General features: G+C 50.4%; 2 protein-coding genes across 2 annotated transcripts in view; both read right to left on the bottom strand.

Annotated features, from left to right (window-relative positions):
• The window catches only part of LOC119163469 (F-box/LRR-repeat protein 5), a 53,396-nt gene that overhangs the window by 5,359 nt on the left and 35,974 nt on the right, over positions 1-12,063 (bottom strand). The window lies entirely within an intron of this gene.
• On the bottom strand, positions 1,410-5,097 carry LOC142771536 (uncharacterized). The gene is made up of 2 exons (XM_075873130.1): positions 3,915-5,097; positions 1,410-2,093 (listed from the first exon to the last, which is right to left on the bottom strand). The coding sequence occupies exons 1-2, from the start codon at positions 4,817-4,819 to the stop codon at positions 1,592-1,594; spliced, it is 1,407 nt and encodes a 468-aa protein (XP_075729245.1). The 5' UTR covers positions 4,820-5,097; the 3' UTR covers positions 1,410-1,591.

Genomic DNA, 12,063 nt, shown 5'->3' with positions numbered 1-12,063 from the left:
AAAAAAGAGGGGGGGGGGGGTTGGGAAAGTTGTATAGTGAAGACAGTATGTTAAAAAAAAAGAAAGAAACCAAAGATTTAGATAGTGAGAAAAAAGAATCAACAACAAAGTATACACTAATAGCTACAACTTGATTTTAGGAGCCGACCAGACAGCTGGTTTTGCCAAACCCGATTAATTTGGTATGTCATGGATTTATCCAGAATTGAAAATTACTTTTAGACCCGTTTTTTTGGGGGGGTATCTGTTAACGTGGGCTTTATGTTGAAAAACGTTTAGAGTCTTGAATAAAATTACACACCGCATCACCGAAATCTTTTCTCTTTTTTTAAAAAAATTTGGAAAACACCCACTATGCCCATATTCACCATTCCGCGGAGAAGCGAGGTACCCGCTACGTATTTGAAAGACATTGTGTGCACTTAGTGGATGCGGCGGCTGAGAACGACTCTGTAGTTTCTCAGGACCCTTAGGTTCGTATGAAACTTTATGTTAGGAACCAATAAAGTTTGATGACCGACTGACTGGCTGACCCCTTTGTAAAGAGTTGGAAGCATTCGATGACCCATTCGTTAAGCGATTCGTATTGTGTGACACCTGGTTACACAATGTGCTTGTGTGACGCCTCTTTGTTATCTTACTCTTCTACCACACTACAGTATAGTTATCAAGTATACGTGGTTCCATCCCGACATAGCACTTGTATAGCCTTTTTGCGAAGGAGTTTCTGGCAACGGCATGGTTCTGTAGTATAACACAGGGCTGCCACGAAAAGAGCCCAAGTTCTATTACCATTCCACCTTATTTTTTTTAGTTTGTTTTCCATGATAGTGGTTACGTAAACCGGTGGCGGACAACTACAGCGCCAAGAACGGCTTTTGTTGTCGTCTCGTAACGGCTCTCGCTGTAAGATCAACTGGACCTGAGGCGACTGCAGACGGGCACTTAGACCAACCCCTGCCATCTGCACCGCCTGTGGCCTGGACTGCATCCGTTGCCTGGCTGTGCGAGCACGAACGGGCCGACATGGCGCACTTATACTCTAGCAATGCGCAAGAAACGAACATGGTATTGAATGTTGGGCAAGTTGGCAAGGCAGGATATTCAGGCTCAGCGCGAGACCGATGAAGCCGGAAGAGTACTAGGTACTCCGCCAATGAGCAAAAGGAATAATTGTGGCGTAGTAGGCACTTAACGGCTTTACACCCAGCAGATACACAAAACGAACAATATTTAATTCTTCCTTAGGGCCAATTGAGCTGCCGCTATACAGCTGCTATAAACAGCAGCATTATAAGCTGGTTATATACGGTAAAGAACATAGCGTGCGTAAGGAATCCCGACACTGCACAACTCTCAGGTATCATCCTTGTTAATTGTACAACCAAGCTCGTTTCATCATGAAGTCGTCAGCCGGGAAATATTTTAATCAACATCATCGCGCCACTAACGTGCACTTGTTGCTTGAAGGTAGTTGCTCTACAGCGGTCCGCGGGGACAGCAGTTTAACACTCAAGTTTGGATAGCAGAGCCCATCTTGTCAATTTCGAGACTTAAGAACTAGAAAAACAACGCCTCTTCAGGTCAGCGACTATTCTCGAAGCAACGTTATGGTAATACTCGGCTCATCGAATTCCTGAGTGGGCTGTCCTCCGCAATCTTCCGTGTTTTCCTCTAAATCGTCGGGCACTGAGGTGTGCTTTTTTAGGGTGTCCTTCAAGTCGTGAGACATCCTTGTCATGTTGTCCGTGAGCTTTGAGACACAGTATCGCAGGTCTTCCTCCTCGGAGACCGAAAGTCCTGCTCGCTTGGGCGCCGGTCTGCCGCCCAAGGCGCGCCGGAACAGGTCCTGCACGTGGGTCATGTGGTTGGTCAGCTGGTTGACGCTCGCCACGAGCGACGCCATGGTGTCGGAGTGCGCGAGTCCTCCTGCACCCTTGCCGATGGTGGCGGCAGCCAAAGACGACGGTTGTGAGGAAGACCTGCCTATCTGGAAGCTCACGTTGGCCCGGTTTGCCATGCTGACACCCTCGCCGTTGTCCGTGTGCACATCGGCGCGGACTAGCATCTGCTGGCCAACCGGACTTCCATTCCTGGACGACATCAGGACATCAAATCGGTGAACGCGAGCCTCGCGATGGTCCTCGGCAGTGCCGTAACTAGGGGGTAGTTCAGGCGGTTCTCACATCCACGGAATTTTTTACATGCTTAAACTTTTCTGGTGATACTAAAGTGTTTACACGGCTTCACATCAACCCAGGGCAGTACTCAGGATTTTCTTTCAGGGGTGTTCACGTGTATAACGACTAACTTTAGCAACTGTTGATGCTGGTTGATGCTTGTTCAATTTAGCGATATCACATTTTGGGCAACGTGAGCAAAGTAATTCACCATTGTATTTAGTTAAACTGCTCGACTATAGAAAGGCACACTGCCTAGGAACAATTATAATAAATTTAAATGTGACAGAAGGGGCTAAAAATTTACTTGAAAAAAAACTCACTCATTCGCCTCAAGGGCGCAGTGAATGCGATAACAACAAATTTGGAATCTCACAGGAAGAACGACAAGCAGATAGAAACATGCTGTGCCTGTTTAAGCACTAAGTAATTACTTCACAGTTGTTACTTCAAAGGGTTACTGTCAAAGTTGCTACTTCAAGTAGCCCCCTACTTTGACTATTATAGCTAGCTATTCACTCCTTTAGCAAACGCGACCGCTGCAGTGACAGAAGTGACCTCCGTGCGGTCAAGCTTGAACGCGAACTTTGCGGAGAGAGCACACAACGTAGATAGCCCCCGTCAAGAGAAGAACACACGCGCAGGCGGCGACGTCCTGTAAATCATTACCTTTTACCTAAGTACAAGTTGGGTGGCGCACATTCTAATTCCGGCGAAACAACGAGTTTTCGAATTGGAAACTTAAGAAATGCGCAGTGGAACGTGAAGCCACAGCTCGCATTCCCCGCCAGCGTCGATTCTGGCCATTAAAATAAAATGTGATATGGGTTTAGTCGGTAAATATTCCTGAAGCCTAAATTACAGGGCAAGCTCACTAGAATGACGTTTTTTGATTTTTTTTTAGTTTCTCTCTGCCCACATCTGAATCTGATTTCGTGCATTCGTACATCTAACACACTATCATCCTTGTTACACCTCTTGGTTTCTTCTAATATGTGACCATATGCGGTAGGGTTGCTAGGCACTTGTATAAGCATTGGCGTGTTAAAAAATAAATAGCTGTTACGCCGCCTGTGTCGTGAGTGCAGTGCTTTTGACCAGTAATTTTAGCCTCAGCATCCTGGTCGCAGCATTCGTGGTGTCTGCTTCTTTTTCCTCTGTCACTTTGTTTATGTGCGGTGAAGTTTTACCTTCAATATATATACTGTGATTCTGGTTCAGCCGTCTCATTTTTCCCCTGCTGTTGGCCAAGCCTGCAGGAGCATCAGCGTTCCCATTAGCTCACGCCACCACGAGCACAATGCTACATACCCAAATTGGGAGCCTTCATGTGCGAGCACGGAAGTGCGCCCATGAAGGTTCTATAGCCTCGCAATAAAAAAAGTGGCATGGCACAACAGCGATACAACACAAACGCCGCGCCACGTGGACAACGACGCAGCATGGCTCGCGTCTCATAATCTTAATTTCTCTCCGCGTGGCGTCCGGTGTGTTTGTATTCTGCCGTTACAGTCCTGGAGAACGGATCACACACGCATGGCACAATTGAATAACGCGAGGGAGCGCAAGTTCGAATTCTGGGTCACACCTTTCGAAAACTTCTTTTCGATTGCTTCTATACGTGGCTTTTATGACTATACACATGCCTTTAGATTTACGGGACATGACGGCGACGGCAAATATTCATATAATTGCTATCGCAATAAAAAAAACACGCAATATAGGAAAACGTACCCGTTCGCCATCGGTGCTCCGGCGATTGGCCTGAGAGCCTGCGTCAGCGCTTCCATCTGGGAGGCCAGCTTGCTGAAGTACACGCTCAGGTCTGGGTGTTGGCGAAGTGGTTCCAACAACCGTTCCTTCACCTCAGACGGCGGCGCGTAGAGCTGTCGGAAAGGCGCCGGGTTCTGCAGAGCGTTGCTCACGTTCTCCCGGTTGTCCATACCACCAATGATGTTGCTCGCTGCCAGCTTTGTTGCGAACGCGTCCGCCACCGGCGCTTCGGCCAAAGGAACGCCGCTCCCGACCGCGCCGGCGGCCGCCATCAGCGTCGGCTCGTCGATCTTGGTGTATTCTGTGACTGTGCGCAGTTCCTGTAGCAGCATCTTGAGAAGCTGTGCTAAGCGCAGCATGTTGCTCTCCCACACCTCCCAAATGGGGTCGTCCTCGTAGGGTCTCGGATGCGCGGGCTCAGGTTCTTCCGCTTTGGGCTTGGGAGGCGGCCGAGGCTTCGGCCTCCGAGACATGTGGCTCGTTGTGGGTATCTTGGGGCCCACGTCGGAGCCCAACGAGGACGCGGAGAGGCGAGCGCTCAAGTCGGCGGCGTCCAGCTTCTGAGTGGCCATGAACTGCGACGCCATCGAGACCGGCACCTGGACCGTTAGGAATTGACTCGTCGAGCCTTTGCCTGTTTGAGGAGCGGCCGAGGCCCTTCGGCCGCCGCCAGCCTTGCCTGCGGACATAGACTGGCGCACCGCGAATCCCGGTGGACTGCTCGGGGTGTCCGAGGGAGGCCTTGCTGGGTTCTGGCCACGCAGGTAAATGTTGTCGACAATGTCCCTGAGCTCGAGAGACTGGCAACTGATCTGGCCAGCGAGACGGCAGAGCTCCTCACGTCGCGACGGGTTGAAAGAAGCCATGGCTAAATCGATTCGACAGCTATCGTGGAAAGTTCCGATACTCTGCCTGGACGATGCGCGTCGCGCTCCTGCTCACCACGCCATGTGCACACGAAGTTTGAGATGGCCAGCAGCAATTTTGGGCGGAGGGTCTCGGGAGCGAGACCGCTCCTGTGTACCACAAGAATCTTTCACGTGCCCGTCGTTATCTTCGGGGCGCGAGCTTGTTGTGTTGATATCGATGTGTTTAGACCTAGCTTATGCAACCATGAGGACTTACCACCAGCTTAAAATTAAATTACCGCCGCAAAAATGGTGAATTACTTGAACAAATTAATGAATAGAAACACAGTCAAATGTTCGATCACAATATCTGTTTCAAATGCAGAACATTTCAAATGAAGAACAAAGGAATATGAGCAGAGCAAATGTTCAATAACGGCGGTTGCCTTATCCTTTTTTGCCACCAAACTGCGTTAACTACAATGATCTAAAATGGTGTTCGAAGAAGCAGTATATCCATATTCCTAGTCCTAGTGTGTTAATGATGATGATGGTTATGTCCCATGTCACTGGCTTGCTGCCATCATTCCTTGCCCCAGGGGTATTGGGCAAGAAATGAAATTTTTCATAAATATGAACACATGACCTATGTAACCATTGAGGAAGTTCAGGAATAATCAATAATTATTTATAATAATAATCTACCAATTTCAATTTATAACTAGCCTTATTAAACTGTTTATTTTTCTTGAGTGGAGTAGACACACCTGTAAGAAAGGACAGATTACTTAGATCTAATTCAATTCAACTTAATGTCGCTTTGATAGTGTTTTAGCTCAATAAACAGAAATGACTGCCTCCTAAAAGGTAGTGTTCGATTGATTAGTTCTTTGTATAACATCAACACAGCGGTTACGAAGCTAGACCAGCTGTATACATAACACATTTTATTTTTACTTAACCTTTTCTGCATCATCACTTCTATAGTCAAGCCCATTTTTTGTACGCCAAACACCTGAATGTGTCTAAGTTTAGAGCGTGTGTGAATGGATAAATTTCAAAAAGAGAGAAAACACGTAGGTTAGGCTTTCAGAGCCTCTAAGCTTCAGAATATCTCTGGTGAGTTTCTTCAAAGCCACACTTATGAAGTTCGGCAGGTATCCTAGCAAGATAAAAACACTGGACTGAGCTCACAGCAATCAGAGTCATTGAATGCACACCCAGACGAGCCACCTGCCTCACTAGACAAGGTGCTCCAGAAAACTCTAGCCAAAGTTCAAAAACGTGAAGACCCGTAGTAGCGTCCTCAAGTGGGCTGATACACACTTATTTTGAATGAATAAACAACAATGCAACACATACTTGGCACCATGTACGTGTCCTCTTGATTTCATCTTGTTGTATCACTGTTTCTTCATTCAAAATCAACATAAAACCTGACCAATTAGGTGTTGCCACCTATTGCATGAGATAATTCTCTATATTTCCCATTGTGTTGAGTTGCTTAATTAAGCAACATTAATTATTTAACCAACTTTTGAAGTAACGAGGCTGGGCAAAAATTTCCCTTTAGAAGGTCATACACCTGTTGTCACAATGGTCGATTAGACAGTTAATTTTCTATTTATCAATTATTGCATCATATTTCCCCTTATGTTGCAAATTCCCACAACATACAAAATATTCAAACCCAGGTGCGCGTATAATAGCCCTTCCTTTTTTTCCACAAGGTATATAAGAGGGCACGGCTTTGAAAATATATATTGCTGTCTTGAAAACACTGGTTTCTTCTAAAAAAGTACAAATATACAGTTCTTTTAAACGAGTACTGACACAATTTTGAGACATTCCAAAACAAAGGTTATGTTTCGTTGGTACGCAGCTTCAACGGTATCTACGCATAGGAGCCAAACAGCATGTACAAGCTATCTTACTTTGATTTTAATGTTTTTGTCGCTGAGAATCTGCAAGCCAGCCCCACAGCAACGGATATTGTTCGAACAATTCAACAGAGTTTCCTAGAGTTTGTGAAGTCTGCGTCAAGTGGCCAATCTAAATTGCAAAAATCTCTCTCGAGGTCACTAGAAAACGATTCAAATGTTGTCCTTCGCATGCACGAGTAGATGACAGATCTGCCCCTAGCTTGTATGTTACGAGAAGCTGCCTCTCCATGACAACATACAGCAATGACATGTCACTGAGAAGCCACCTCCCCGATATTAAAAATACATTCGATGCTTTCCCAGACACCCCAATACTGATCAGTGTTCCCAAAAGCAATGTTTTTTTTTGAGCAACAATTCTAAAATATTTGTAGTTTATGTCAGTACTCTTTTAAAAAGCAGACCTACACTTGGCTTCTAAATAAATATATATATATATATATATATATTGTAACGACGAGAAATAAGACACAACGCCTTTGCTGCAGGCCGGCTGTTCTTATTCTGCTTCGTCTTCCTCCTCTTCCTCCTAGCATGCGAGTCTGTGCCAGAGAGAGTTCCAGTTTCGGTTTTCGTCATTACACTCGGCCATGACTGCGGTATTCGAGGTGGTACAATTCTTGACCAAGGACGCGTGGACGGCGTCCCTTGGAAATCCAGCTGTGGTCGGATTCGTGGACATGGGTTCCAGGGCGCTGGAAGCGTCAACGACGTTCCCAGGCAAGCGGAACCCGTGTGATGAGTTGTGACCTGGTACTGTGGCGTAGATGAAGCGGTCTTGCGCCGCCGGGTAGGCCTCGACGCCGTACACGGTGGGTGCTTGAAGCGCCGACAGGTTGCCAGGTATGGAGGAGGCATGTACGCCATCCCTAGGTGAGAGAGGCCCGTGCGCATGGTTGCCGCGACGTGTCGCGTCCCAGGACAAGTTTCCCGGAACCACAACGGAGGCCTGGACGCCATCCGTCGGTGCTGGGATCGATGCTGGCCGCGACGGACGCCTTGCGGGTCCCATCAGCGAAGAAGCGTGACGGCGAGGAATGGGTGGCAACCGTCAACGCTCTCGGAACGACTGAAGAGCAGAAGTGGGACATGGCCATAGATCGCCTGCGGGATGCTGCCGCAGCATGGCACAGGTACGAAGGCGTCAGGCAGCAGTCCTGGGCAGAATGGAGTGCAGCCCTGATTGCCGCTTTCGGACGGATTTCCTGTGACTCCAGCAAGTCCAGCTCGATCTTCCCCGAGGCCGAGGATGGAGCCCAGGCAGCGCCCCGCCTCGAGGCTGCAATCGTTCGTTGCAGCTCGTCAACGGAATGCTGCCAGGAGTTCCCTGCTGCTGACCCTGACCGAAGTGGCTGGAATCCTACACTACAGGTCCCGGACTCTGCATCGGTATTCGACCTGAAAATACCCCCACCAGACCTTCGTCCGGAGATACGGCCCTCGCGCTCGTCGTCTGAGGACGAGCGCGAGGGCGGTATATATATATATACCGCCCTCGCGCTAGGAAGGAAGAGGAGAAAGACGAAGCAGAATAAGAACAGCCGGCCTGCAGCAAAGGCGTTGTGTCTTATTTCTCGTCCTTACAATGGCGCAGTCGACGAAGAAAACGGCTTACGTCTCGGTTTCGTCATCCAGAACGCCCGCCGACGTGCAGCCGCGGTAAGCGTCGCTTGAGGACGGCGTCAAGCCCTCCTCGGCAGCTGTTTACTGACACCACCGTTCGGGGACGGCGTCAAGGCCTCCTCGCCGTCACGCTTCTTCGCTGATGGGACCCGCAAGGCGTCCGTCGCGGCCAGCATCGATCCCAGCACCGACGGATGGCGTCCAGGCCTCCGTTGTGGTTCCGGGAAACTTGTCCTGGGACGCGACACGTCGCGGCAACCATGCGCACGGGCCTCTCTCACCTAGGGATGGCGTACATGCCTCCTCCATACCTGGCAACCTGTCGGCGCTTCAAGCACCCACCGTGTACGGCGTCGAGGCCTACCCGGCGGCGCAAGACCGCTTCATCTACGCCACAGTACCAGGTCACAACTCATCACACGGGTTCCGCTTGCCTGGGAACGTCGTTGACGCTTCCAGCGCCCTGGAACCCATGTCCACGAATCCGACCACAGCTGGATTTCCAAGGGACGCCGTCCACGCGTCCTTGGTCAAGAATTGTACCACCTCGAATACCGCAGTCACTGTATCCTCCGCAGAGGCGGGCCTTGGCTCTTCGTGCGGATCACACGACAGCGCAGCGGAGCTGCAGCAGTTGACAGTGCTTCAGGTGGGCGAGGTTGGCTACATCGTCGTGGTCGGTCTCGACCACGCTGGAAGTTTGTCGAAATTGGCTCCGGCGGCCGACACTGGCTATGTCGTCTGGGTCGTTCACCGTGTCGTGATGGAGACTGGGTCCTGTGCGCGCGCGGAGCTGGCGGTAAAGTTTTTGGTGGGTGGGCTTGACTTTGTCGCCGTGGTCGAACTCGTCCATGATGCAACGTTTCCTGACAACTCGTAGAATGCAGTTCAGGTGGACGGCCCTGACTGTTCCGGCAAGGTCGCAGAGTAACCTGGAAACGCTGGTGTTTGTCCCATACCATCGCGCAACTCCGTGTCACGACCAACGCCCTCATAGCGTCGAGTTCCAAGCTATGTCCTGCCATCTTGCCAACATTGTGCGCACTCAATGCCATGTTGGCTGCGGCCGCCGCACAAAACTTCGAGGTAAGCTCGCCCGAGAACCGTCGCAATCTCCGGCGTTCTCTCGCGGAGGTATCGGAGCAAGTGAACTGCTTGGCGGGGGCACATTTCGGAGTTCTGCCCGCCGTCCCGCCATCGCCGATTTCCTTCGCGCTACCGGAATTTCGCGGCTTCCAGGACGACGCCGAGGAATGGGTGGCAACCGTCAACGCTCTCGGAACGACTGAAGAGCAGAAGTGGGACATGGCCATAGATCGCCTGCGGGATGCTGCCGCAGCATGGCACAGGTACGAAGGCGTCAGGCAGCAGTCCTGGGCAGAATGGAGTGCAGCCCTGATTGCCGCTTTCGGACGGATTTCCTGTGACTCCAGCAAGTCCAGCTCGATCTTCCCCGAGGCCGAGGATGGAGCCCAGGCAGCGCCCCGCCTCGAGGCTGCAATCGTTCGTTGCAGCTCGTCAACGGAATGCTGCCAGGAGTTCCCTGCTGCTGACCCTGACCGAAGTGGCTGGAATCCTACACTACAGGTCCCGGACTCTGCATCGGTATTCGACCTGAAAATACCCCCACCAGACCTTCGTCCGGAGATACGGCCCTCGCGCTCGTCGTCTGAGGACATCGAGGCACTCAATCCTATTGTATTAGACACAACTGAACCCTACCAGACCACGATCATGCTCAGCCACGCAGACACTCGGCTACCAAGGAACGTTTCCTTCGAGAAAGCCCAGATACCTAGCTACGCTGAGGCCACTGCCATCGAGAACTTGCCGAGGACCAGCCCTCCTGCTGTTTCCTCCCAGCATACGATGTTTGCACATGACAGTTCGCCAGAAGCCACCGGCTCGACTACGTCTGGGAGTTCTGCTGTGGTATTTATGCCCAACCATGAGCTGCGTCCCATCTCATTTCAAGAAATGGCCCAAACGTCATCATGGCTGCCTCGCAGGGCATCCCGCTGCAGTTCAGTCCACCAGCGACGGTGGGACAAACACCAGCGTTTCCAGGTTACTCTGCGACCTTGCCGGAACAGTCAGGGCCGTCCACCTGAACTGCATTCTACGAGTTGTCAGGAAACGTTGCATCATGGACGAGTTCGACCACGGCGACAAAGTCAAGCCCACCCACCAAAAACTTTACCGCCAGCTCCGCGCGCGCACAGGACCCAGTCTCCATCACGACACGGTGAACGACCCAGACGACATAGCCAGTGTCGGCCGCCGGAGCCAATTTCGACAAACTTCCAGCGTGGTCGAGACCGACCACGACGATGTAGCCAACCTCGCCCACCTGAAGCACTGTCAACTGCTGCAGCTAGCCTTACCTACCAGAACATTGTCGTTTGGCCCAACGACAATGCTAGCAGTCATGGCCGAGTGTAATGACGAAAACCGAAACTGGAACTCTCTCTGGCACAGACTCGCATGCTAGGAAGGAAGAGGAGAAAGACGAAGCAGAATAAGAACAGCCGGCCTGCAGCAAAGGCGTTGTGTCTTATTTCTCGTCCTTACAATATATATATATATAGGAGTGGCAGCCGCGAGCCTGCAGCCAATGACAGAAGGAAGAGGAGGATGACGACCGGGTGTGCACTGGGTGGCACGCAGCAACGAGCAGTTGTGGCCCGGGTTACGGTCAATAAAGAAGGTTCCTGGCCTGACTCCGCGTCTTCCCTGCGGGGTTTGAGGCCGAGCTACCTCGAAACCCCCCCCCCCATTTGGCCCTACTTTGGGTGCCAAATGTAGGCTCAGGGCTAAAGATTGGCTGAAGCTCTCAGAAAGCAGACAGAGGCACCATAAGCAACATGACCTTTACTGACTGCAGCCCCAAGCTCGACTGCCGAAGCGGCTGTTCCCCACGTGCGCGTCAGCTCGTGCGCTCGAGCACCAAAAACCCAGGGTGATACCAACAGTGTGTGTGTGTGGGGGGGGGAGAGAGAGAGAGAGAGAGATCTAACAGACAATAATGTCAAGGAATGTAAACCTTGACCTTCGAATTCGAAGGTCGCAGGTTCGGTTCCTGCTCACAGCAAGTTATCCTTTTCACCCACTTTTCTTTATTCACATATACATTACAATCGGTTCTAATAACTTCCCCCATACATTCCATTGCATTATTGTCTTTTAGATCTCATTAATACTGTGTCAAAACACGGAAAAATGAGCCCTTAAGTATACACTTTTCCCCCTTATTCATTAACAAGGGTCTCATACTGGCAGACTTGGTGCCATTAGGTTGTATACGAGGAACTATTGGTCAGCTGCCAGCTCGTAATAAGTTCACGTGCTACGTGATGCCAAACAGGCTCATAAAGAGTGTGCCACACTCGGCACCATAAATACAGGTGATTTTTTATTGATATTTATTTATTTATTTATTTATTTACTTATTTATACTGTCAACCCTCACTTATATGTGGGTTTAACGTCCCAAAACCACCATATGATTATGAGAGACGCCGGAGTGGAGGGCTCCGGAAATTTCGACCACCTGGGGTTCTTTAACGTGCACCCAAATGTGAGCACACGGGCCTACAACATTTCCGCCTCCATCCGAAATGCAGCCGCCGCAGCCGGGATTCAATCCCGCGACCTGCGGGTCAGCAGCCGAGTACATTAGCCACTAGACCACCGCGG

Source organism: Rhipicephalus microplus, chromosome 9 (assembly GCF_043290135.1).
Source record: "Rhipicephalus microplus isolate Deutch F79 chromosome 9, USDA_Rmic, whole genome shotgun sequence".
NCBI lineage: Eukaryota > Metazoa > Arthropoda > Arachnida > Ixodida > Ixodidae > Rhipicephalus > Rhipicephalus microplus.
This window is presented reverse-complemented; position numbering and strand designations above follow the sequence as displayed.

Coding starts and splice junctions, on each gene's coding strand:
- LOC142771536 (XM_075873130.1), bottom strand. CDS start 4,819: ATGGCTTCTTTCAACCCGTCGCGACGTGAGGAGCTCTGCCGTCTCGCT. Junction 2,094..3,914: donor GGAGCACCGATGGCGAACGG/GTACGTTTTCCT, acceptor GATGTCGTCCAG/GAATGGAAGTCCGGTTGGCC.